We start from the raw sequence: 27,276 nt of genomic DNA, 5'->3' as shown, positions 1-27,276 counted from the left end.
GGGGATGGCCACGCCGCAATCCCTTCTCCTCCATTCTCCTCTCGGGATCTTGGGCATGCACGCACACGCGCCCGGCGTGAGTTTTAAGCCACCGGGTCTGGGACGCGAACCACGGTTGACTATGTGGGAGTCCAGTGACACAACCATTACGCTAACTGCTGGTTCCTGGTCCCTTAAATTTTTAAAAAATGGCTTTACTGGTTGGAAAGCTTCATTTACATCGGCAGTTTTTACTGAAATAGTAGAGTAACCATGTGTACTAACGTATTAGTAGTTGCTGTTCCTTAGAGGGTATATAGATCTTTTTTCTTTTTTTGAGAGATTTTCGCTATAGGGCACAAGCGCTTGCCAGACAGACAGAGACAGAGAGACAGAAAGTGAGAAATCACCCCCCCGGGGGGATGGTCACGCCGCAATCCCTTCTCCTCCATTCTCCCCTCGGGATCTTGGGCACGCACACACACGCGCCCGGCGTGAGTTTCAAGCCACCAGGTCCGGGACACGAACCGCGGTCGACTACATGGGAGTCCAGCGACATAGCCATTTTGCTAACTGCTGGTTCCCATGGGGTATATAGATCTTAAATAAACGTTTTAAATGAAAAGCCACGGGTCCTGATCTTGGCCTGCGGCTCAAGCTTGCACTGCGTTCTGTCCAGAGCAGCAGCTGCCTCACTCAGGGCTGATGGCTTCTAGGGACACCACCCCCGCAGCTGCAGGGCCAGGACATCCCCAGAGCCACATCTGCAGGCCTTCCTGGTGGCACCCGGCCTCAGGACCAGGGTGTAGGGTGGGGCTGGCCGGGGTACTTCACACCTGCAGACCCGCTTTCTGGCGCTCAGGCAGGTGTTCGGGGTCCCGCGGTCGCCCTTACTCAGACTCCGTGCTAGTGCCCTGGCTGTCAGCCTCCACGGGGCTGAGCCTGCACAGCCGGTCCCTGACCCAGACACACAGGTGGTCTCCAGATCCTGGAGCTGCCACTGCGCGTGCACGTAGGGAAACACCTGTTGTTTCTAGGGCTTCTCCGGGTAGACAAGTAGCATGTGGATAGTGTTTAAGAAGCAAATGTGGAAACGTAGAAAGGGCAGGTTTTCTCTTCGCCTGGAGACAGCCAGTGGTCCCGTGTGCTCCAGAGTTTTACGACACGGTGAAGGTCCTTTTCTGTACATTTGGTTCTCCTATCCAAGCACTTCCTCAGAATGTGTTCTTAGAAATGAAGTTGGAGAGTCAAAAGAAAAGGTTATATTTTCTATGTTAATACATGTAGATAAAGTTTGATACAAAAAGGATGTACAACTTTTATTTCCACTAAGAGTGTATGACAGCAGGGTCTTTGCCCATCCTCACTTCCAAGTAATTAGTCCTCGCAGTCTCTCTTTTTTTTTTCTTTTGGAAAGAGATTTTTAATATAGGGTGCATGCACTCACCAGAGAGAGACAGAGACAGAGAGACATGAAGCAAGAAATCTCCCCACAGGAGGGATGGCCACACTACAGTCTCTTCTCCTCCATTCTCTTCTTGGGATTTTGGGCACACACGCACAGCATGAGTGTCGACTACGCGGGAGTCCAGTGACGTAACCATTAAGCTGTCTGCTGTCCCTGATATTTTAATATATATATATATTTCTTTTGTTATTATGAGATTTAACAATCTTGGGTTTATTAGCCATGTTTTTCCTCCCGGTATTTTTGCCTGTCAGTCAATATAGCGTAGGGTTGCAGCCAGACTGCCTGTGTTCGCATTTCTGCATTATTTTAACCTTGGGCAAGCAGCTCATCAACCTCTTTGGGTCTTAACGTCTCCATATGGAAGATAGGAGTAATAATAGTACCCACATTATGGAGTTGTGGTGAGGAGTTTTTGTTTTTGTTTGTAGGTTTTTGCCATAGGATGCATGTACTCACTGGAGAGAGACAGAAAGTGAGAAATCACCCCCTCTCCCTGGGGGCAGGACTGCGCTGGCTCCCTTCTCCATTCTCCTCTAGGATTTTGAGCATGCGCACACACGTGCCCGGCATGATTTTCAAGCCGCAGGGTTCAGGACTCGAACTGTGGTCAGCCATATGGCATCTGGCACCTTAATCTCCATGCCACCTGCTGGCCCTGGTGAGGGTTGTTAAGTAGGTTTAAATTGTCCGTAATAACTGTTGTGTCAGTGTTAGCTGGTATTAGCATCTTTTTTTCATCGTTTTCTTAATGACTTACACCAACTAATTACATATGAAAGCTGTTAACCGCTGTCGTATTGTAAATGTTTTCCACAAGCTTGCTGTTTCTCTTTGCTTTATTGGTGGTTTCTTATGCCATGTAATTATATGTTATATGAACAAATGAACTATTGTATAAAATATTCAAGTTTCCCTTCAGCCAGCCTCCCTCCCTCCCTCCCTCCTGCCCAAATTTCACTCAACATTCACTCCCTAGAAGTATAGCACTGTTGTGTTTATACATTAAAAAAAAATGTTTTCTGGGGCCAGTAGGTGGCATAGTGGTTAAGGGTGCTGGATGGTGTGGCGACCACGGTTCAAGTCCTAAACCTGGAGCTTACTTTGTTTCTTTTTTTGGAGAGGTTTTTGCTATAGGGTGCATGCACTCGCCAGAAAGACAGACAGAGACAGAGAGACAGAAAGTGAGAAATCACCCCCCAGTGGGAATGGCCAGGCCGCAGTCCCTTCTCCATTTTCCTCTCGGTATCTTGGGCACGCATATACACATACCCAGCGTGAGTTTAGGCCACGGGGTCAAGGACTCAAACTACAGTCGACCATGTGGGAGTTCAGAGACATAGCCATTATACCAACTGCTGGTCCCTTTCTTTTCTTTTTTTCTTTTTCTTGCTTCCTTTTTTTTTTTTTTTTTGACTTGCTTGCTTCCTTTCTTTCGCTCTCTTTCTCTCACTCTGTCCCTCTCTGGTCAAATTACATGCATACATATATACATAAATAGTTAAGTAAAATAATTCTTTTAAAAAAGTTTTCCTATATATATCAGATGATTCAAAAATATAAATTGAATCATGCCGTACACAGCGAATTAAGGTTTTGTTTGTTTACTGATTGCGGGCATCTTTCCATAATTACACCGAGTTTTCTTTAGTGGCTGGATAATACTCCACTTTATGATTTTATCGTGATTTTTCTAATCGGCATACTATTTATAGTTTTAGACATTTGAATGGAATATGGGTTTCTTTTCATTACAAACAGTTTCATAGTGAATGTCTATGCTTAAATCATCACACAAGGATGTGAGTATTTCTGCAAGTTTAAGGCTGGGATTATTACCCAGCGTGTATATGCATTTAAATATGCATGGAATCACCTTCAGCAGAATTCCTGCAGAAATTTTTAAAATTAAGGTAGTTAAATCAATAATGTTTTCCTTTATGGTTTGGTTTTTTTTTTTTTACTTTTGATAGCATGCAAAGGAATAAAAATAAAAACCCTCTTCAATCTAAAAATGTGTAAATATTCTCTCATATATATAGGGATCTTGGGCACGCATGCACACGCGCCCGGCATGAGTTTTAAGCCACCGGGTCCAAGACACGAACCGCGGTCGACTACGTGGGAGTCCAGTGACATAGCCATTACGCTAACTGCTGGTCCCACTCTTATATTTTTCTGTACTAATTTTAAGTTGTTGATTTGGAGAAGCTGTTTACATCTGTATTTCCTAAGGAATTTCTCTTGACTTCTACTTTGAGCTATGATCTAACTCTATTTTTTCCCCAATTGATAGCCAATTTTCCCAAAATCATTTATTGACTAATTCACCATTATGTCATTCAACCTGAAATGGTGACTTTGTCGGACACATTTTTCTGTACTAATTTTAAGTTGTTGATTTGGAGAAGCTGTTTACATCTGTATTTCCTAAGGAATTTCTCTTGACTTCTACTTTGAGCTATGATCTAACTCTATTTTTTCCCCAATTGATAGCCAATTTTCCCAAAATCATTTATTGACTAATTCACCATTATGTCATTCAACCTGAAATGGTGACTTTGTCGGACACAAAATTCCTCTTTATGACTGTTCATTTCATTCATCTCTGTCTACACAGCAATTACTGTAGTATGGGCTGTCTTTGACCATTTTAACAGCAAGGTTATTTTTTCCTCAAAGAAGGAATGGGGAAATTGGCAACTTGTATTATGCTTGGTACAGTTAAACCATGTGTGGGTATTCCTGTATCTTGAAGATATGATAAAAACCCTCCATTAAACATTTTGTTTGGAGAAAGATCATTCAATTTCTTACTGTTTTATTGATACAGATTTTCCTATAAAAGTGTCCATTTCATCTATTTTTTCGTATGGATTGGCATAGAGCTTTCCAGAACAGACCGCTGACCTCTGAGAGCTCCAGATTTGTGGTTATACTGATCTTTTCATTTCTAACATCACGCATTTGTAGTTTTCCTTTTTTTCTTTACATATTTGTAGTTCTCCTTTTTCTTTCCTTAGTAAGATTTGCTAGGAATTTTTCTATTTTAAAATGTTTTAAGTAGTTAGGGATTTTCTTTTTTATTTTTTTTTAACCTTGTAGTGATTTCCTATATTCTTTAGAGCTCATATAATGTATCGGTTTTTTTTTTTAATTCCGTGGCTTCATTCAGTGCATGCTCAATACTTAGGCATGGGATCTGAAGAGATGTGTGTTCTCTGACAGGCACGGAGGTGGGTCAGCGGCTCTCAAATCAGGCTTCGAACTGGTGACTCTCATCCTCTGTGCCATTTTTGTTTATACGACTTAGTAACTTTTGTTTATCTTCTTGAGAGAGATTTTTGCTATTGGGTGTGCACGCTTTGCAGAGAGACAGAGAGACAAAAAGGGAGAACTCACCCCCCTGGGGGACGGCCACACTGCAATCCTTTCTTCTCCTTTCTCGGAATTTTGGGCGTGCGCACGTGTCCTGGGTCTGGACTCCAACCCAGGTAGACTGTGTGGCAATCCGGTGACATAACCATTACACCATCTGCTGGCCTCTGGCTTACTAACTTTTGAGAGCAGTTTGTTCTCCAGTTATGATTTTGTCATTCCTCATTTATAAGTTGTTTTTGGTTTTTGGTTTTATTTTTTGTTTTCATTATGCTAAAGGGGACATGTGCTTGCCAGAGAGAGACAGAGAAGAGGGAAAGTGAGAAAGGAATCCTCGTGGGAGGATGGCCATGCTGTAATTCCTTCTCCATCCCTCCAGGGGCTAATTTCTTGCTTTCTGTCTCTCTGGTGAGCACATGGGCCCTATAGCAAAAATCTCTCTAGAAGAAGAAAAGGCTTCTTCCTTATCAAATGTAATAATGGGGGCAGTGTGCCCAGCTGCCGTGGGGGTTTCCCCAGTGAGCACCGACCCCTTGGGGTGTTGGCCCCAACCTCAGGTGACACACGCTAGAAAGGTGCTTCAGGCCCTGGCTGGGTCCCTCTAGCCATGATGGGCAAGGCTCTTCCTTCCTTTGGAGGCTGCAGGCGCCACAGGAGCTGGGGATGGGGATAGCAAACTGCTCCGACAAGGCCCGCAGCTTGGGGACAGTAAGTGCTCCAACAAGGCCCGCAGCCCGGGGACAGTAAGTGCTCCCTGAGCCCGCAGCCCCGGGGATAGTAAGTGCTCCCTGAGCCCGCCTTATTGGAACACTTACTGTCCCAACAAGGCCCGCAGCCCCGGGGCAGTAGGTGCTCCCAGAGCTTGCAGCCCCGGGGGCAGTAAGTGCTCCCAAACTCTCACGGATTGCTCATGCGATGCCCGAGATCAAGTCCACACTGCGCTTGGCCCCAGGCCCTCGGGTGTGCCCGTCCCTGCTCCCCCGGCCGTGCCCTTCCTTGCCCGTATAGACCACCCCTTGCCCTGCTCTGGACCCCCGAGAAGCCTCCTTCCACGTTCTCCCCGGGCCTCGCACGGAGCCCCGCACCTTCCCGGCGCACTTGGCTGCCGCCGCCATCAGCCTCCTCTCCTCCGGTCCTCACGCCATCTCGTCCCTTCTCGCAGTGGGCCTGGAGCGCTCTCACATCCGCCTGCCCAGCAGGCGCTGAGACTGTCCCGGCACCCAGAACGGTGCCTGCAGGCGGTCGGCGAGGGGCGACGCGGGAGCCCTCCCAGGGTACCGCCTAGAGGTGTAGCTCGGCTCGGAGACGGGGCTCGCATGGGGGGCTGGCTCCAGAACCAACCACGCGGGCCCAGGAGCCTGGGCGAGGAGGGGGCACGCCGCTGCGTGGGCTCTGCCCTCTGCCGGCTCTCCAGGGGACTCCCACACGGAAGGGGTGTTGCGGCTGCTGCTGGGTCTGAATACCGTGCCGTGCTGAAGTTAGAAGTCCGTGGTCCAGAAGAGGGCGACGCTGGCGGCTGGGGAGTTTTGTAAGAAAAAGGCAAATCACCGTTCAAAAGAATGCCTTCCACTGCAAGGGCTGAGAGGCTCTGCAGAGAGAGGGGGCTGGTGGCCCGGTTTCCCCTGCCCTCCATGGTTCAGGACAGGGGCCTTCACTCAGAGAGTCTGGAGCCATTGCCTTTCCCAGGGAATCCTCCAAGAAGAGCCAGAGACCAAGCCGCGGCTCACCTCCCGCCGCCCTCACCACCACCGGCGGCTGCTGAGACCACTGGTCTGGCAGCACCCTCTTGTGGGCCCGAGGTGTTACTGCAGCCTCAGATGCCCTGCTCAGACCTGGGGCCTGTGCAGAGCCAGCCCCCAGGTGGCCGGCCTCCCCGCGCCCCCGCAGTTCTGGGGCCGCTCCTCCCAGTGCTCGCACCTTTGCCTTCTCGCCCTGCACGCTCAGATAGGGCAACTGTTTGATTTTGTCCCTAACGAGACAAGCGGCAAAGTCACAGCCTTGAACTGAGTCTGCCTGGAGACCAAGCAGGCACAGGACGTGCGATCGGCGTGGCGGATGCCCGTGGGCCCTCGTGGGTCCCGACTCCCGGCTCAGCAGTGTCTGACTGCCGTTGGGAGTGTCATCCCACAGGGCCATCGTGCTGGCGGCCTGCAGGGAGCGGCTCCACGGTGCCCAGACCATCACCTCCCTTCTGTCACTGCGATGTCAGTGTTACCCGACCTCACATAACACATAGTTAACTAGTCGGCCAACTCTGGGCAGCGTCCTATCCATAAGAATATGTAAAACCCTGGGGCCAGCAGGTGGCATGGTGGTTAAGGTGCTGATGGCAGTTCGAGTCCCACGCCTGGTTGGTGTCTTGCTTTCTCACATTCTCATTCTGCCTCTCTGGCGACTGCACGTGTCCTGTAGCAAATTTAATAATAATAATAAATGGAGTTAAGTAAAGAATTTTTTAAAAGGAGTATGTGAAGTCAGATAGAGTCTTGTCTTGTAGGACTATTACAAATGTTGAAAGAGCCGTAGGGCCGTCAGTGCTGTGGTGGTTCAGGCTGCTGGATTCCACCCAGCCACCTGCACGGTTGGGGTCAGGTCCTGGACCCAATGGCTTGAAAAACATCCCAGGCATGTCTGTGCCCCAGATCCTGAGGGAATGGAGAAGGGACTGCAGTGCTGGCTGTCTCCCTGGGGTGGGGGGCAGGAGGGAAGGTGGCAGTGCTTTCTCTGTCTGGTGAGCACACTTGCCCTATAGCAAAATTTTTTTTAATACAATAAAAATTTAAAAGAGCTGGAAACCAGCAGTTGGCGTAATGGCTATGTCACTGGACTCCCACGTAGTCGACCGCGGTTAAAACTCACGTGGTGGCTTAGAACTCATGCCGGGCGCGTGTGCGTGTGCCCAAGATCCCAAGAGGAGAGTGGAGGAGAAGGGATTGCCGCGTGACCATCCCCCCTGGGGGGTGATTTCTCGCTTTCTATCTCTATGTCTCTGTGTGTCTGATGAGCACACGCGCCCTATAGCAAAAAAAAAAAAATCTAAAAAAGAAATTTTAAAAGAGCTATAAAGTATCTACCTAGTATACAGTAGACATACTATAAGAAGTAGCTACTCTTGGGCCAGTCTGTGGCATAGCAATTAAGCTGCTGAACAGAGAAAGCTGGAACCCACAGTGCTGGCATGGGTTCAAGTCCTGGCCCTGGCGACTTGGGCACAGGCCTGCACCCAGGCCCTAACGGGGAGGAGAACCAGAGGCAAGAGGACAGCAGCATGCCTGGGCCACTGGGGTGCTCCCTCCTCTGCTCGCTCGTCCCCCTGCTCTCTGGCATAAAGAAAAAATGCGAGTGCTTTTTGATAGCTGTTTTCTTCTCTCTGCGTCCATCCTCCGTTTCCACGTCCCCCGTCTCCCACTCTCTCGTGGATTTATACATCTCGTCCCCTCGCTCAGTCTCTTCCAGTTTCCCATTCAGACTCTCGTTCCTTCTGAAATTCCTGATGGCGCGGACTGGTGGTGTTCTCGGGAGAGCGGCATACCCCGAGTACGCGGGTACTGTCCCAGCACTGTCCCTTCAGTCCGCAGCCACTGACTCCTGGAAAGCAGGTGTCCCGGCCCGGCCCCTGTCCCGGGCAGGTTTAAGGAGAGAGTGTGGCGTCTGCGTGTGTGCGGGTGCTCCTCCCTCGGGAAGGCTCGGGACGCCTAGGCGTGGCCCAGCCAGAAACGGTAGCCACTCAGCACCGGGAGCCCCCAGCCAGGTGACATCGGCCAGGCTGGCGGTGGTGCGGGGGAGTGTGGGCCGAGGGCTGGGACACAGGCCAGGAGTGTGACCTGGTGGCGCAGAGCACCTGTGCACGTGAACAGCGGTCTAGGAGCATGTGACTGTCCCGACGACGGGCCCCACTTAGGCTGCTTCTCTCGTGCTGCAGACCCACTCCGGATACTTCTCCAGCCTATACCCGCACCACCACTTTGGCCCGTTCCCGCACCATCACTCCGTAAGTGCCCCTGCCCGCCCCCTCTCCCTCTGTGCCTCTCCCTCTGTGGCCCCTGCTCGTCCTTGATGACCGAGTGGCCACACACCCAGCCCCAGCAGCCTGGGGAGGCTCTGCTGGTCCCCCGGGCGTCAGGCGAGGACTGGTCTTGCTGGGGGCGGTTGGGCCTGGCCAGGGCAGCCTTAGTCACCTGTTGAGATGCCCTCCTCAGTCCCAGCACGCTTGTCACTTAATTTCTTGCACGAGGGCCCGGAGAGCGACACACTCTTCTTACAGGAAGCTATGAGCAGACAGCCTTTTGTCCCCAGCAAGTGTAGCTGCTGCAGAGTGATCTGCACTTGTCGTCCCGTGGCACAGCCTGCCGCAGGCCCCTTCCTCAGCCTGCACACCTGCAGAGCCCCGGGCCCCAGGAGAACCCCACATGCCTTTTCCCCAGGCAGAGGGCTTGCCCGCCCAGGGCTCAGCGGGCACCGGCCTCTGCTGCATGCTAACGGGAAACCGTCTGGAACAACCTCCTCTGTCTTGCCTTGCCCTCCAGTACCCGGAGCAGGAGGTCGTGAACCTGTTCATCCCAACGCAGGCGGTAGGCGCCATTATCGGGAAGAAGGGGGCGCACATCAGGCAGCTGGCCAGGTTTGCGGGGGCCTCCATCAAGGTAAGCCGCTCCCGCCCGCGCGTGGCCCGCTCCACCTCCACGCCCTCTTGGCCCCGTTCCTTTATCAGACCAGCCACTCTCACAGCAGCCAGAGAATCCCACAGGGTGTGGACGATCTGCCTCCAGGACTGTCCATACCCGCTCTCGCCTTTGCTTCTCTTATTCCTTTCCTGTTCAATGAGTTATTTTTTAAAAATTTTAAATGAGGCAGCTGGTGGCATGTGGTTAAGGCCACTGGATCCCACATGCCTGACTGCATGGTTCGAGTCCCTGACCCAGTGGCTTGAAAACCACATGAGGCACATGTGCATGCGTGCCCTGAATCTTGAGAGGAGCATGGAAGGGAAGGGACCGCAGCGTGGCTGGCGCTCCTGCTCCCTTGTCTCTTGTGTCTCTTGCTCGCTCTCTCTGGCAAGCGCACACACCCTCTAGCAAAAACAACCCACTGCGGTCCTCTTTGGATTTCCATTTTTCACTGGATTTTCCTCTTCTCGAAAAGATAAAGCTGGGCTTGCCCCAAGACCTGGTGGTTACGGAGCCGGATTCCACGCGGCAGACTGGTTCGAATTCCAGCCTGGCAGCTTGAACACTCTGGGCACATGTGCATGCCGGCCCCAAACCCAGCGGGGGCGAGGTAGACAGGGGGTTGCTGGCTCGCACTGGGGGGTGTTCTCTCTCTCTCGCACAAATGTGCATGTCCCAACAAAGAAAGAAAATAAAAGGTAAAGCAGCAGGGGTTTCCGTCGCTGAGAGCAGCAGCGATTCGCACTCCGCGGTCACCAGTGCTCCGATGCTTCAGTTAGTCTCTGCTTCAGAACCCTTGCACTTTGAGAAAATAATTGGAATGAAGAAGCTCTCTGGAAAGTGATGGTTAATCGTAGATACACAAAAGCCGGTGGCATCACCTGATGGAAGGCCTGGGATGAGCAAGGGGCTCAGGAAGGCAGGCCCTGGCTGAGGGGAACGGCCGAGCAGACGTGGCTGCCATTAGGCACATCCTGCCCCAGGCGGAGGCTGAAAGGGAAGGATTATTCGGGCCTGGCCTGCTCCCAGCCCGGCTATCAGCTCGGCTCCGACTCAGGACAGAATGCTGGGCACGTCCCAAGCCCCAGGAAACGCTTTCGGAAACAGAGTTTCCGTTGTTACGTAAAGCAATGCGCTACCATGGGACAACCCGGAATTCCGAACAAGAAGTCTCATGACTCGGAGAGAAAGAATGCTTACACTCTCCCCCAGGAGAGCTGGAACCTCTCCCGCAGCAAGTGTGCTGAGAAGGAAAACGAAACCTCTGAGGAGGCCAGAGCACGGACGGCGGTGAGACCTGGAGGGATTGTACTTGGGTGCATCTCCCTCTCGGGCCTCCCTTCCCTCACCTGCAAGGACAGACTAGATGAGAGGCCTAGGCCTTTGCCCCCAGCAGGTGTGCGCAGGCGGGGTCGGCCCAGGCTCTGGTGGGCAGGTGCTGGCCTCGCCCTGGGAAAGCTGGGCTGGCTGCACCCTGAGGGTCACCCTGTGGCCTGGCTGTGCCACACAGGTAGAACCAGCCCAGCCCGCTAGGAGGGAAGGGAGGCCCACTCTTACCGAACCCTACAGAGGGCCGTGGGCAGGCCCGCGAGGGCAGGATGGGCAGGCTCTGGGTGTCAAGTCTGCCACCCTCCTAGCATTCAGCACCCCTGGGCTTGCTGCCACAGTAACTCGCAATGGCCCCGCCTGGGAGGAAGCAGGCCAGAGCTGCTGGGCTCGTTCAGGGCCCAGAGCTGAAGGGTGCATGCCAGGATTGGCCCAGCCTTTCCTGTCTCTGGTCCACGCCAACCGCCCTGCCAGTCTTTCCCAGCAGGGCCTATAATCAGTCCCTTGGGCTTCACACCCCACAGCACCCCACAGTCCGGCTCCCAGCACGGTTGGTGGCGACGTGCCACGATGCCCATGGCCTCTGTGAGGGGCAAAGGCAGCCGGGCACCTGGACAGAATGGGCTCCACAGCCCAGGGGTGTCCAGACGGTGCTTTTTATGCCGGGCCAACAACAGCCTCCTTCCTCCCCTTCTCCATAGCGTTAGAGGAGGAGGCCAGACTTTTGGGGAAGAAAAGACCTACTTTTAAGATCAACCTGGCTTCTGCTCCACTGGTTCCTTTTATCTTGGAGGGTCTCGAAAGCAAGATGGATCTCCTTGCTAACTCCAGGGACCCCCCGTTTCAGCTGTGCCAGGTTGTAGGGCTCACTGGAGGCTGCGGGGCAGAGTGAGGTGACTCTCTGGGCAACACCCCCAGGGGAGCTGGGCTCACGGGTGAGTCTGCACCCCACTGGGCAGAGCTTCTGGTCAGCAGTGGCCGGGACGCCCCCAGCAGGCAGCCCGCAGGCCAGCCAGGGCCCCTGCTCCCTCATCTCGCTCCTCTGCTGCTCCCGTGAGCTCGGCAGCCGAGTCGCCTCTGGTCCCATTTGCTCCAGTCAGACGAAGCCCTTGTTCTGCCCTGACCGGGGAGTGCCATGGCGTGCCGCTCCGAAACCACTGGAGTGCCGCAAACTCGCCTCCTGTCAGGGCTGGTGGATCCCGGGCAGGGGAGCGCTCAGGCCTTTCAGAATTCGAACGAAGCAGCAGGAGTCGCTAAGAGGTGGACAGCGACGTGGACCTGACGTGGCCCCTGTGACTCGCCTTTCAGCCCCTCTACCTGAGGGGTGGAGCTGGAAACCACACAGCCATGACCCGGGCTCTCCTTCACAGTGAGGACTGGGACCTCCCAGTAAGGCCAGCCTGTGAGTGTGACCACTGTAAGGTCTGGGCCCTGCAGACGCCTGAGGCCTGTGTCCAGGCTGGCTGACCCACAGCAGAGGGAGGCCTCCCAGGGGCCTGGGCGTCGGGCCGGTGTTGCACGTCTGTGCTCGCACTGCAGTGACCAGGGGCAGAGAGTTCTTCGGCGCTTGTAAAGAGGGCGTCCTCCCGGAGCATGCCTTGACCTGAGCCATGACGTGCTGGACCCGAGGCCCATGGGTGCGGCGCATGTGCTGAGAAGAAACCCGAGTCCTGCGGAGTGAAGGAGCCCGGGGATTCCATGTATGCACAGGGCCCGCCTGCCTCCATGGCCCTCTGTGCCCTGGCTCTGCCTGGGGAATACTGTGACCCTGCGATCGTCCGAGTTCCTCTTTTGAATTTGGTCTTGGGAAGCTTGGAGCCGGTCTGCGGCCCACCTGAGGCAGGTGTGCAGGTGCTCTGAGATGCATTTGTGTACGAACCTCACCCCTGGCCCATCCTCACATTCATAAATATCTGGTGCACTTTTGACAATTTCCCTTTTTTTTTTTTTTTTTTGGAGAGATTTTTCACTATAGGGCGCGTGCGCTCGCCAGACAGACAGACAGACAGAGACAGAGACAGAAAGCGAGAAATCCCCCCCCAGAGAGGATGGTCACGCCGTAATCCCTTCTCCTCCATTCTCCTCTCAGGATCTTGGGCACACACGCACAGGCGCCCGGCGTGAGTTTTAAGCCACCGGGTCCGGGATTCGAACCGCAGTCGACTATGTGGGAGTCCAGCGACATAGCCATTACGCTAACTGCTGGTTCCCGACAATTTCACTTTTAACCTTAATTTTGCTACAATTTCCTAATTAATTTTTAAGAATTTATTTAATTCCATTTATTTTTACTATTTTTTAAACTTGACCAGACAGATGGGGGGGTGGTTGGCGAGAAAGTAAGCTGCCAGGTGCCAGGTCTGGGACTCGAACCATGGATGGCCATGTGGGAATCCAGCGCCTCTGTCCACCACACCACTTGCAGACCCCCCTAATTAAATTTTAATATTGTATTTATTGTTAAAGAAATCTTGAAATATGTAATAGTGTCTCTCTAAAAAACATGCTTTGGTCCATTGCTTGAGTTTGTTACCAAAGAACTGAGCCATACAGAAGGTGAGTTAGAAGGTGGTTTTGAATCCGTGAGTTCCGCTTCCACCTTTCACAGGTGAGGAGCAGGAGAGGGATTTGTGGAGCCAGGATAGAGCCAGTGTGTCCTCGCTCCTGCTCCAGCGCCATGGCGGTGGTCTGGGCTACGCCTGCTGTGCCTGGGTTGTCACTTGTGACCAGCTGCCATGCGGCTGAGAACTGGCACCTGCTCTGCAGGCTAGCCCTTCCTGCCCTCTGGCCCTGGGTGGCTGCCAGGATCCGCACCTCCCTCTTCCAAGAGCTGTCAGCTCCCTGTTTATTTCCTAAGACTCGGCTCCGTGAGAGGTCGGTCACGGTTGGTGCCCGGGGCAGGGACGGGAGGGACTACTGACCAGCCTGACTCTCCCTGGGTGGCCGGGAACCCCCATTTGATACTGGGCGCACAGTCTTGGCCAGGGTGGTGCCGCACGGGGCATGGTGCCGGGCGGAGCACTGGGGGCCGAGGCAGAAGCCCTCAAACCGCAGGCGAGCGGCCGTCCACTCCCAGCCTCGGTGTTTTCCTTCCCTTGCAACCCTCAGATTGCTCCTGCGGAAGGACCAGACGTCAGTGAGAGGATGGTCATCATCACCGGACCCCCTGAGGCCCAGTTCAAGGTCAGTGCCGGGGGCCCCGCAGCCCTGCAGCCTGTGGCCGGAGCAGGTCTGCCGTGTTCCCTGAAGGCGCGGGTCTGCGGTGTCCCCGGAAGGGCGCCCGCCCCTCTCCGTGCCTGCCCATCAGCCTCCGACTCACCCGCCTCCACCCAGGCTGTTCTCTGGGCACCCGCTTCCGTGAAAAAGCAGATGGCTGCCGCTGCCCGCTTCTGGCACCTCCTCCGCTGTAGCTGGTCCTTAGCCGCGATTTGGAGAGCGGATGTCTCAGATTCAGTCAGTCGTCCTTACGGGGCACTGACGTGGGGCCCGAGGGGAAACCACAGGATTTGCTGGAAGTTCTTTGGTGAGGGGCATTGTTTTTGTTTCCATCTTGCCTTTTTCCCTTCCCTTAAGAAAACGAACATAGGGGACCAGCAGTTAGCATAATGGCTATGTCGCTGGACTCCCACATAGTCGACTGCGGTTCAAGTCCCGGACCCGGTGGCTTGCACTCATGCTGGGCACATGTGCGTGCTTGCCCAAGATCCCGAGAGGAGAATGGAGGAGAAGGGATTGCAGCGTGGCCATCTCCCCTGGGGGGTGATTTCTCGCTTTCTGTCTCTGTCTCTCTGTCTCTCTGTCTGTCTGGCAAGCGCACGCACCCTATAGGAAAAAAACCTCTCCAAAAAAAAAAAAAAAGAAAGAAAGAAAAAAAGAACATGGGACCTATGTCACTGGACTTCCACATAGTTGACCGCGGTTCAAGTCCCAGACCCAGCAGCTTGAACTCATGCCGGGCGTGTGTGTGTGTCCCACCTCCTGAGAGGAGAATGGAGAAGGGGGGGTGATTTCTCGCTTTCTGTCTCTGTCTCTCTGTCTCTCTCTGCCTTTCTGGTGAGCGCACATGCCCTATAGCGAAAACCTCTCCCCCCCCCCCCCAAAAAAAAAAAGAAAACAAACATGATGGGTCAGCCAGTGGCATGGTGGGTGAGGTGGCTGGATCCCACATGGCCCACTGTGCAGTTCGAGTCAGGACTTGGTGGCTTGAAAAACACCAGGCGTGTGTGTGTGTCCCACCTCCTGAGAGGAGAATGGAGAAGGGACTGCAGTGTGACCAGTCCCTGTCGGGGGTGCTTTCTCACCTCCCCCGCTTCTGTCTCTCTCTGGTGAGGACACACACCCTCTAGCAAATTTAAAAAGAAAACTAGGACTTGAGTTTTCTAAAAGTCAGAAACACACGGTTATTTACGAAATTGCAATCCTTAAAACTGGGCCAGCCCCAAAGCTTAGTGGCTGAGCGAGCCAGACCCCACATGGCTGGCCGAACAGTTCAGAACCCAGCCCCAGGCACGTGTGCATGCGTGTCTGCCCCACCCGACAGGATGCGGAGATGGAGAAGGGATCTGGTGTGCCATGCCCCGTGAGGGGCGCTTTCTCCCTCTTCTCTTCCTGGCGAGTGCACACGCCCTCCGGAATTGAAGAGCAGAGCTGGCTCACTTCTGAGCACAAGTCAGCCTGCCTCCACAGCAGGGGCCGCACCTCGCCCAGAAGCCGAGGCTGGCGTGAGCGTGGGGCTGAGTGCCCGGTCGCGGGACCCGGTCCCCGTGCACGGGCTGGTGCAGCTGACTGAGTGTCTGCTGTCACACCTTGCTCTTGCAGGCCCAGGGACGGATCTTTGGGAAACTGAAAGAGGAAAACTTCTTTAACCCCAAAGAAGAAGTGAAGCTGGAAGCCCACATCAGAGTGCCTTCCTCTACTGCCGGCCGGGTGATCGGCAAAGGGGGAAAAACAGTAAGTTCGCTGCAGGCTCGCCGCCTCTGCGGGGTGGGGCCTCCTGTCTGCGTCCCTCACACCCCCTTAGCTCTCCCCCATGCACGGCCTGGCTCCCCCGTCTCAGCCCTCAGGGCACGAGGCTCAGGACAGAATACATCCGCAGCACTCGGGCCTCGGGCCCCAAGCCCCTGGTGCTGAGCCCTGCGCGGACACCCGGCTCCTGTGCCCAGTGACCTCCTCCTGAGCCTCGTGCCAGGGGGTGGACGTCCACACTCCTGAAGACGGAGCAGCCAGTAAACAGGAGCAGAGTCCCCCAGTACCTGCTACCCCGGAGACCATGGTTTTCTCTGATTTCAGGTCTGGACTCCTCTGCTCTCCCCTACTCTCCCACCCCTCTGGGCAGAGGCCTGTGGAGGCCTCCCGCTCCTTCCTGTAGATCCATCTTCTGGCTATTTCCCAGGCCTGGCCATTGGCTCGAGGGGAGCTGGGTTGCAGTAGGGTGCAGGCTAGAAGGACTTTGCTTTTAAAAATGACCTGCGTTTTCTGCCTGGCGGTGGCTAACGCCGCATAGCTGGAAAATGCAGGGGCATTCACTCCGAGGCCTACAGGAACGAATGCTGGCCAGTCAGGCCAGGCTGTTCTAGAACAGCTTCCCCGTTAGAGAGGAGACGATGGCTGAGAGGGTCCGGTAGGGCCTCGTGCGTATCAGCAGTGGCAGAGCAGGGTGGCTGGGAGCTGGGGGCTCTTCAGGGTCCTCAGGGAGTGCACACGGGTCCTTTTGTTGTGGTCGTAAAGTTCTCTACATAGGATCTCTCTCTCTCTCTCTCTCTTTTTAAAGAATTACTTTAACTGCATCCATTTATTTATTTTAATTTGACCTGAGAGAGAGAGCATGAAGCAAAGAGAAGGTGAGAAAGCAAGCCGCCAGGTCCGGGACTTGAACCACGATCAGCCATGTGGGATCCCAGCACCCCTAACCAGCACACCACCTGCCGGCCCTAGCTTATGCAGAACCCCTTACAGAAGACTGGCTTTAGAGCACCTTTATGTAGAAGACGAAGTAGCATAGACGCACCTCGCCTGTCCCTGCGAGTGGGGCTCACGGCTCCAGCTCACGTGGAAGGCAGATGGGCCACAGGGAGGGGACCCCTGAGCCTTGCCTGTCCTCTTGGTCATTAGGGAGCCGGTCCCTGAGCCAGCAGCCCGGAGACTGCTGGCTCCCACGGAGCCCGCCTCGAGCCTTAGCAGCAGGCCTGCACGGTCTGGATAGGGAGGGTGCAGGGAGGCAGGAAGGACAGGCTGCATGGAGAGGGTGTGGCGGGAGCTCTGCAAGTGGAAGGGGGAAAGGACAGCAATCAGAGGGCCAGACTGGCGGGGGCAGAACTGAGGAGTGGTGTGGTGGTTAAGGCGCTGGACTCCCACGTGGCCAACCCGCAGTCCTGGACCTGGCAGTTTGAAATCCATGCCACGTGTGTGTGCACCCAGTCCCAGGAAGAGAATGGAGAAGGGACTGTGGCGTGACCATACCCCCTGGGGGGGATGCTTTCTCCCTTTCCCTCTTTCCCTCTCGCGGTTTCTCTGTCTCTCTCTGATGAGTTCACACACCCTATGGCAAAAACCTTTAAAAGAGTCCTGATGAGAAGGTAGGTCACCCTGGTGAGTCAGACAGGAAGAGATAAGAGGTATTGGCTCATGGGCACCCAGACTAACTGGGCCAAGGTGAGTAGGGGCAGGGGTGCCCCAGGCTGAAGGTGGGCAGAACGTCACCAGCCTCTCCCCTCCTCCACTTCTCCCTCTCTCCCTTCAGCCCACTCCATTGGCAGGGGAGGGACCCACCAAGCCCACCGCCTTTTCTCCCTCTGCAGGTGAATGAGCTGCAGAACTTAACCAGTGCGGAAGTCATCGTGCCTCGTGACCAAACGCCAGATGAAAACGAGGAAGTGATTGTCAGAATTATCGGGCATTTCTTTGCTAGCCAGGTGGGTGCCTGTACTGAGGGCCCCTCTCCTTCCAGTCAGCCTCTTTTCAGTTCTTGGCTTAAGCTGTTTGTGGCCTGAACACCCCCACACCCCATGGAACCTCTCCTGGTTCTACCTGCTCAGTTAGGGCGTGCCATGGGGGGTGAGGGTGGGGAAGGTCCACACCTTGTCACCACTACTGTCCCCCAGGGCGCACCAGAGGAGCTTGGGGAAGAGCACAGGGTACAGACCAGAGTCTCCATCGAAGCCTGGCAGGCCTCAGGCCCGAAACCGGGGTGCCCTCTCCCCAGGCCCATCACGGCCCTTCTCTGCTGGGACCCACACCCAGGCAGGCTCACCTCCGGATCCAGATGGAGGCAGCAGAGCCTGGCACCTAGATTCACGCAGAGGTCACGTGTTCGGTGCAAGGGGCCCTTTTCTCTGCTCTCTCCTCCACAGCACCTCCCTCCGCTCAGCTGCCCCTGTTCACAGGCCAGTGCCTCGGCAGTCTGGCCTCGCTCTCTCCGAAGCTTTTGTTTTCTTTTGTAAAGGCTTTTGCTATCGGCCACCTGCACTCACCAGAGACAGAGAGGGACAGTGAGAAGCCACACACACCCGGGCCTGGCCACACTGTAGACCCGTCTCTACCCTCTCAGGGTTTGGGGCTATGCATGCCCAGTGTGATTTTCAAGTCTGCCCATCTGGGACTGGAACACATCCGCCCCTCATCACGCGCCTGCTGGGCCTGTTCTTGCTAGAAGGCACGCGTGCTCAGAGAGCTCGGCAGAGAGCCTCCCACAGCGTGTGGGCGCTGCAGTCCCCGTCCTCCATCCTGTTGGGAACTGGGCATGCATATGTGCCTGGCATGTCTCTTAAGCTGCCAGGGCCAGGATTTGAACAGCAGTCGGGCCTGTGGGATCCAGCTCACTCGGCACCAGGCCACAGGGCTGGCCCTCTCCAGTGCATTTGCTGTTGGGTTTAGGAAGAGCACAACCCCAGGAGGTCTGTCTACCACAGCCTGCCCTCACAGGGCCCGGGCGTGGGCCTGGAGACCGACTGCTCCCTGGGTCTCCTGCAGCCACTCCCATCTCTGCACGCTCAGCCCAGCTCCTCAATGTCCGGGGATGTCTGACACGTTGCTGGGTCCCGCAGGAGTCCGTCAGCGGGTGCTCCCTGCAGTGGGAGTGCTGGGAGAGGCTCTGGGCCCAGTTTCTCCTCCCTCCTTGTGCACTTACGGTCTGTCTTCCCAGCTGCCACACCCAAGTCCCACCAGCCTCTCCAGAAAAGTGGGTGGGGTATGCTGGAGCTGAACGGTGAGCTTCGAGAAGTGGGTGCTGCCTGACCAGGGCCAGGCCCTCCAGCCACGGCTCCCTCCTCCCTCCTTGTTCCTGGCCCGCTGGGTCCCACCTCCACCCCGTCCCCTGCCCTAGCAGCCCTGGCGTAGATCGGGGGACTTACTTTCAGGCAGAAGAGGCCCCGCACCAGGGGGCTGGGGGTCAGTGAGCCTTTCCTGCTGTGCTCAGAAATGGGCTCCTCCCCTCCCGGTCTCCCTTCTGCAGACTGCGCAGCGCAAGATCAGGGAGATCGTGCAGCAGGTGAAGCAGCAGGAGCAGCGGTACCCTCAGGGAGCGGCCTCGCAGCGCAGCAAGTGAGGGCCCGCAGGCCGCCGTGCACGATGAATGTAGCCCTTCCAACACCGACGGACGGGACCAAACAGCCGCCAGACCCGGAGCAAACCAAAGACCATCCTGAGGAGCGAGGCGTCTGCGGAGGCCCCAGGAACCCTCGGGGCTCAGGGCGGTGGGAACGTCAGCCCGGTCTCCCCAGAACCGCAGGCTGCCCACCCACCGCCGCCTCCCGAGTCCCAGGGCATCTGCAGGCTTCCTAGCCACCCACTCCACCATCCATCGACCTCTCCTGACTCCCACGACGCTATCCCTTTTAGTTGAACTAACATAGGTGAATGTGTTCAAAGCAAAATTCACTGTTTTCTTTGTGGCAAGTCTGTACATGTGTGTACATAGTAGACGGGGAAGACGTGTGGCCCGTGCATGACACAGGTGCCTGCGGCGTTAATATATTTTAGAAAGACTATACCCAGTAACCCAACTAACTCCAATTGTTACGCAACTATTAATTTTTTTTTTTTTTAAGAGAAAGCAGGCTGTTCTAGACTTTAAGTCTTTCTTTGGGAGGTCTCATGGTGTAGAAAGGAGGTTCGCGGCCCCCACACAGAGTCTACCCTTGGGGAGATCGCGTTAGAAGGACACTCAGCAGTTCTGGGTCACCTGTGTATGTCAACAGAAGGGATACCGTCTCCTGGAGAGGAGACCGCCTCTCTCCATCCCTGTCCAGCTCACACGCCCACTCTCTGCTTCACAGGTTTTAAACTGGTTTTTTGCATACTGCTATATAATTCTGTCTCTCTCTGTTTCTCTCTTCCCCATCCCTGTCCCCCTTCTTCTTCTCCATCCCCGTTCTTCTGAATACCTGGTCCCTGTCTCCACCCCTGTATCCACGCACCCCCCACCCCCCAGGCAAAGCAGTGCTCTGAGCATCACATCACACAGAAGGAACAAAAGCGAAACACATGAACCAGCCTCAACTTAAACTTGTTACTCAAAAGAACAAGAGTCAATGGTACTTGTCCTAGCGTTTGGGAGAGGAAAACAGGAACCCACCAAACCAGCCCACCCAACAAAAATTCCACAAAGGAAGAATGTATTTTGTCTTTTTACATTTTGGTATATAAGCCATCAATAGTCAATGGAATGATTTCTTTCTTTTTAAAAAAAAAAAAGGAGGAAAATAGCAATTTATACAAGGTTGTTGGCCCAGGGCGTTAAATTTACAGATTTTTTTAACGAGAAAACACACAAAAAAAAAGCTACCTCAGGTGTTTTTTACCTCAGCACCTTGCTCTTGTGTTTCCCTTAGAGATTTTGTAAAACTGATAGTTGGAGCATTTTTTTATTTTTTTAATAAAAATGAGTTGGAAAAAAAATACGGTATCAACTGCCAGCCTGGAGAAGGCGACAGCCCGGGTGCAGCAGCTGTCCTGAGCTGCCTTCTGCCAGCCAGGAACCTCGACGGCCTTCTGGACAGACCTTGAGAATGTTTATTAAAAAAAGATGACAAAGAAAAACAGAGAGAGAATACGGGAGATGTGTGAATTCCGATAGGGTACGCGCCATTAGGGCTTTTTGCGCTAAAGGACGAACATGTACTGGTCTCTGTGAACAAGCCATTACTGCCAGACTGCAATGCCAGTTCCCTCTACTGCAAACAGTGTTCTGTGACAAAAAAAAGGAAAAAAATATATCCAGCTAACAAGATTCCGGCGTCTCGGTCTTTATTTTACCAAGCACTTGTCCCGAGTGTCAGCCGAGTTACCGCTCTGGGGACCTGGGGCCCCAGGCGCCTGGGGACGTGTGCTCATTCAGAGCCAGCTTTGTCCAGGAGGGTCTGAGAGAGATGCTGAACTAGACCGGCGGTTCTCAAAGTGTGGCCCCGGACCGCAGCCTTGGAGTCACCTGGGAACTTGTCAGACATGCAGGTTATCAGATTCTGCCTTGAATTAAAAATCCCAGGGAATGGGCTGGCAGGTGGCCCAGTGGTGAAGGTGCTGGACGCCCACATGGCTAACTGCGGTCTGAGTCCTGGACCGAGGCTCAGTGTTCACACTAAGCGTGTGTGTGCCCAAAATCCCGAGATGGGACTGTGGCGTGGCCATCCCCCATGGGTTGTGATTTCTCACTTTGTCTCTCCAGCAAGCACACATGCCCTGTGGCAAAAATCTCTAAAAGAAAATCCAGGGGAGGTCCAACATGATTCAACTAGCCCCCCGGGGTTCCAAGGTGCACTGGGTGTGAAGACCCAACCTAGAGAGGGGTTGGCTGTGTGTCAAGCCGGTGAAGGCCAGTGTGCATCACTAAGGAACGTCAGATCTGGCCCACAAAAATGGGCCTCTATGTCGGGTTTGGGGAGGCCAGCACTGACAGTCCAGGAGGCACTTTCCCTCTCTGTTCGGGAGCCAAGGAGGGCAGTCAGCCATGGCGTGGCGGAGGTGCAGTCCTGGCACCACCAACCGCTCAGAAGGGGGAGAAAGCTGCTGCACCCCCCACTTCTGTTCCCGGGACGGCACAGACAAGTATACAGGGGTCTCACCCCGGAGCCAAGGACAGTCTAGAAGGGAGGCTGCTCAAGTCCAAGCCATCTTCAGAAGAGTTGATTCTGGGCCAGCCAGATGCCCAAGGCGGCTGGATCCCATATGGCCAACAACCTGTTTCAAGTGCTGTACCTGGTGGCTTGGAAAACATGCTGGTGGGGTGCACGTGTGCCTGAAATGCCAGGAGAAGGGGGTGCCCGGGGGCCATCCCTGCTCAGGGCTGATTTCTCATTTCCCTGTCTCTGGCCAGCTCATGTGCCCTGAAGGAAAATGAGGCTAACACTTGACTCCCAGCCCTTTAGGGTGATTCATTGCAAGAAATGGGGATAGTGGTGGACTGAAATCCAGAGTACCACACTCCCAAATCGCTAAGCCCGACTCCACTGAAGCCCCGCCCCACTCCTAACTCCACTTCTCCAGTGCCGGTGCTTTGGCGCTGCAAGTTTTATTCCACAGATGCGGTCTCTTCCACTGCGGCGCTGCCCACTCTCCTCTCAGGATTTTGGGCGTGCGCACACACACGTGCCTCCCAAGTCCAGGACGCAAACCACAAGTCAGCCACATGGGAGCCATCATTTTAACTACTCCCCTGCTGGCCCCCCAACACACATCTTTAAAGGAAGCGTTGTATTGGGTGGTTGGGAAGCCCAGGCGTTGGGCATCATCGAAGGATGGCGAGCGGCCCAGCTTACTGTGGGTCGCTGTGAGACCCCGGCTGTCGCCCTGTCACGTGTGGGCCCCCACCCTAACCGACGGGACTCAGCTTTTATCCAGTCTCGGCATCCTGACACGCCAGTGTCCTAACTACAAAGGACTTTACACTAAAGTAAGAGGAAGCTGTTGAATGGAGACCTGGCTCAGCCACAAAGGTTCTGTCCACCAGCCTGCGCGGCCCTACGCCCCTTCAAGGCCTGCACCCCAGGGGGCCAACATCCCGGCCAGTGACTAGCCTGGCGTCCCTTTTGTCCTCAGTCCCTCAGTTCTGCCCACACCACACCTGGACGCAGCCGGGGAAGGGTTGCTGAAGGTCTGGCTGCAGTCAGGAGGGAATGAGCTACTGGGACAGTCGCGTCTGCAGAGGGCTGCAGGCCCGGGACGGTGAATGGAGGGCAGCCTGGGAGGCCCGGGTGTCTGCCATCAGCCTGCCCGTCGCTCCCTGGGCTCGCTTTCTGGTCTGCTCTTGCCTCGGCCACAGTCGCTGTCTCTAGGCCACAGTGCTGACAGCTCTTGCTCTCTCGGAACAGCTGGCTGAGGGGAACGTCAGACAAGTGACACCCTCACTTGCTCTCAGTAGTTCTGTATTCTGTAGAAGCGGTTTGGTCCGGATCCAGGTGCTTGGTCTGCTCCCACTGGTGACTATTTCATACACCAACCTCTCAGTCATGGCTGGCAGTAAACAGGAGAGTCAGCCTCCGACCGCCTCCAGTGAACCAGGCAAGCAAAACCTTGCCCTGGCCGGCGCCACCATCTGCACTCCCAATTCCTGACCAGAGCTCACGGGTGTCCCTGATTCTCACACTACCCTCGAGACCGCTCCAGGGTTCCCAGTGACCTGGAGAACGCGGCTCAGCTCGGGTTTCTCAGAGAGCAGCACTCGGAGAGGACCCTAACAGCCATGCACCCCCTTTCCTAACACAGTCGGCCCTGCTGCAGAGGAGCACGCAGCCCGTCTGCACCCCACGCCCCGGGTCTGCTCTCCCCCTCTGCGCACAGCGACTGTCTCAGGACGAAGGCCACTGTCTCTTCCTCCCTTCTCAGTTCCCCCATCATCCTGTTGTCTAGGGCTGGGGTTCCACCCGAGCTGGAGGAAGCCAATCCTGGGCTCTGGCCCTCTGCCTTCAGGAGCCACGGCCGGCCCGGAGCCACACGTGCAGCCTGGTCAGGCAGCAGAGCAAGGCTACAGAAGGGGGGCGCAGGGCAGGCTGGGGGAGCACACCCAGCCCCCCGCCCAGCTGGCCCTTCCTTCAGCCAGTCTTCTCAGCAGGAGTGACAGAGAGCCCAGGCCATGTCACCTGGGGACCGGCCTGCTGGAGACTGGTCTCCTTGCCTGTGAAAGGAGGAACACTGAAGCATAAGGTGCCTCCAAGCTAAAATAATAGTTCTGGTCAGCGGCCTTCATGCGCCTTCTGACAGTTACTCATTGAACAACAAAAAAGACTAAGAAGAGAAAGTATTAAACACCAAAGCAAGGGAAATTGGCAAAAATTATAAGCTAAGCAGAACTAGAACGAGAGGAGCCTTCAGTACAGGGTCTAGTCTGGTTTTACGGAACTGTAAAAACAAAAACAGAAGACAGAGACAGTGCTTACTCGCCATCTCTAAGCTGTACCCTTAAAGCGATGGGATGGCCCCTCCACTTCCCCAACCCCTGGATGGAATGCAGGGGTGTAGGTGGAACAGGAACAGCGTCCTCACACAAAGACTGACTGTTAGGGACGGTTCCTGAAGGAAGCTGCACGTCAAGCTCGACTTGGGCTCGGACTGGTACTGGGGAGAGGGCACTGGGGGTAAGCCCTACCCCTGCGGCCTCTGTCACGGTCACATGCCGGCGTCCCTGCACACCCGGGCAAAGCAGACATTTGGACCTGGGCACATCCCGGCCTGTGTTTTGGATAGAACAGAAATTCTAACCGAATACAGACCACACACACAAAAGGTTATGGAACAAAAACTGAAAATCAAGTTAGCACCTGTCCTATCACTGACTGCCATACTAATTTGAGGAGAAAAAGGGCTGGGATTCAAAAGTTTATACCATCATGTGGGAGGTCTTATAAAAAATGCATACTTGCAAAAGTTGGAGTATTCTTATGCTCTTCTTGAACAACAAAAAAAAAAAAAAACAAAGAAAAGAAAATGTAACTGCCAGAAGGCGAGTGTGCTTGAGAGGGAGGGAGGGGAAGGCGCCCTCCGGCGGGGATGCGGGCATGGTCAGGCCACACTCCCTCCTGTTTCTCCAGCCTGCTGGGATGTGGCCACATATGCTCACATACCCAGCACTTCACAAACTGCCAGGTCTGGGACTTGAACCGCATGGTCAGCCACGTGAGAGCCAGTCGCCTAAACCACACCACAGGCTGGCCTAGCAGTGTTTCCACTAGTGGGCAGAGAAATCAGCTTGGTGCTCACAACCCATATTCTTCTAAAAAACTGAAACACAACTATTGGTACTGCAAGGATAAGTATTGTTTTGTGACACGCGTCCACATATAATCACAAACTATATACACAAGTGCGTCCGTGTGTGTGCACGTAGGCACTGGTTACAACACAAAACACACTTACTACAAGTATAATCGAAACCATTTGAAAGTCATTGAATTAAAGAGATGAATTTATTGATGGGTAAAATCAACTCCTATTCCAATATACCCAACCCCCACCCTTGTATATATTAGGTAAATTAAAAGGGAAAATTACTAAAGCAATACGGCTGGCTAGGTATCCAACTTACAGGTGAGGTGAGCACCCAAAGTCTGTCTGGACATCAGCTGCTTAGAGCTCTTCTCTGCTAGAGTCAGGTTTCCGGTGAGGTCACGGAGGCCCGTGTGAGCGCTGCGGCCTAACTGCAGCGGCAGCACCAGCACTACAGTGGTCACGGACTTCTCCATGCGCTCCCTTCCTTGTCGTGGCTTCTCTGCTTCTCCAGGAGTGCTCCTTCCCACACCCACACTTCAACCCAGTGCCCAGCTCCTCAAGGTGCAGGCGTTCCAGAGGGGCAGAGGCAAAATATGGGGCTGAGAACATCATCCCCCACATGCCCCCGGCCTGTTTCCCTCCTGCCCCATCCCAGCTCTGCTGCAAGGTCAAGCACAAGAAAGACTCGCTCACCGACAGCATGTACTTTTTAAATCTATCCATTTTTAATAGATGATCTACTAGGAAAGAACAATGGTTCACTGTACCTTTTTTAGACCCACAAACTACTGCAATTAAAAAAAATACTGGCTTTACTGTAAACCTGCTGTGTGAGCGAGCGGCTTTTCTCACCTGAACACTTTTCTCATACCCTGTTTGGCTCTAGAAATTCTACCACCACCAAGCGTCTCTGCACCGAGGGAGACAGGTCAGTGCTAGAGGGGCACGGCTGTGGGCCCCATGCTCAGGGCAGGGACCCAGGGCAAAGCAGAGTGCCAGATGCTAGGCGAACACTGCACTCTACCCGTCTCCCCGTGCCCTGGGAGACGACCAAAGCTAACCTAGAGCGCAGGCTTTACCGAGAGCTCCGGGCAAGCTGCTCTTAAGGCCCTCGAATACCAGAATAGCACGTTAACCCTCAGTCACTCCTCAGGGCAGACTACACACGGCTGTTCCTCAGTCTCACCTAAGGTGCTAATCGTCAAGGAAAACCCCCTGGCACCCAGTGGGACATATTTTCAGTGTAAGACAGTCCCTGTAAGCCTCAGGCCCTTTCTGGCTACGCCAGCTGCCTGCTCCAGTACCCACTCCCACGGCTCAGGAGCCCCAGGGGAAACAGGCCGGGGAAGGGTTCTCTGTTCTGCCTGAGCCCGAGGCAATTTAGCACAACCCTCGCCCTTTAATCAACACCTGACCACATGGCCTCTGGACTGGCCAGCAAGCAGGCCCAGCCTTGAACCCCACATCATGGCCCGAGTCCTCGCCCAAGACACCGACACCAACAAGTGTCGGGGCAACGGCTGAGATAGCTGAACAGTGGGCCTCAGCCACCGGCAGCCTGGCCTCTGATGCCAGATGTGCAGACCCGGGGAGACTCAAGTCACGTGGCCCACTTGTACCTTCGCTTCTATGCGCCAGCACAAGTCTGGGCGACTTCAGCAGGCAAAGGGTTAGAAACTACTGCGGGCTATACTTCCAGGCTCTCCAGAAAACCCTTTATTACACCAGAAAATAACACTAGGCACTAATTTTGCAAAATGTTGTAACCAACTCTAAACTTTCTGAAATTAAAAATGCATAACCACATCTGTAAGGTTTTTAATGAACAAAAGTTAAATACAAACTTTCATATGCAAAATAGATTATTGTATAACTAGCAACCTCAGAGCCAAATACTAAATTTTCTTCCACAAATTTCAGTAGGTGTGGAGTGGGGAGAGGGATGTTAATCTTAATGAATACAAAACTTAATTTCAGCTTAATATATAGAAAAAAAACTTTGAGGAAAAATAGCTTTCAATCAAATAGTTTCTTCTGAAATAAATAGCTCAGGCCAGCCCTTAAGATTCTGAGGTTTATACTCAACCAGATCTGGGGTGAAAATAAAGATTTAGGGTTTAACAGTTACTTTGAATCCAGTTTCAAGAGCAAGCCAAGTCACCTTGATTCCAGAAAGGGAAGTCTCTTTAAGGTGACCAGGACACTCTTCTGAAGACACTTGGAGAGCCAGTTCCTCAGCCACAGTTCCACTGTCCCCGACAA

General features: G+C 54.2%; 1 protein-coding gene across 1 annotated transcript in view; it reads left to right on the top strand.

Moving 5' to 3' along the window:
- IGF2BP2 (insulin like growth factor 2 mRNA binding protein 2) overlaps nt 1–21,043 on the top strand; it is a gene marked incomplete at its 5' end in the record, with an annotated part of 193,384 nt that extends 172,341 nt beyond the window's left edge. Inside the window, 6 exon segments of the mRNA XM_014592544.1 lie at nt 8,748–8,816; nt 9,352–9,468; nt 13,927–14,001; nt 15,637–15,768; nt 17,616–17,729; nt 19,268–21,043. Of these exon segments, the coding sequence (XP_014448030.1) occupies nt 8,748–8,816; nt 9,352–9,468; nt 13,927–14,001; nt 15,637–15,768; nt 17,616–17,729; nt 19,268–19,360 (600 nt within the window).
- Nucleotides 21,044–27,276: the final 6,233 nt, after the last annotated feature.

This window comes from Tupaia chinensis, unplaced genomic scaffold (genome assembly GCF_000334495.1).
Source record: "Tupaia chinensis unplaced genomic scaffold, TupChi_1.0 Scaffold000708_1, whole genome shotgun sequence".
Lineage (NCBI taxonomy): Eukaryota > Metazoa > Chordata > Mammalia > Scandentia > Tupaiidae > Tupaia > Tupaia belangeri.
The sequence above is the reverse complement of the archived record's forward strand: the minus strand, read 5'-3'. Positions and strand labels throughout refer to the sequence as shown.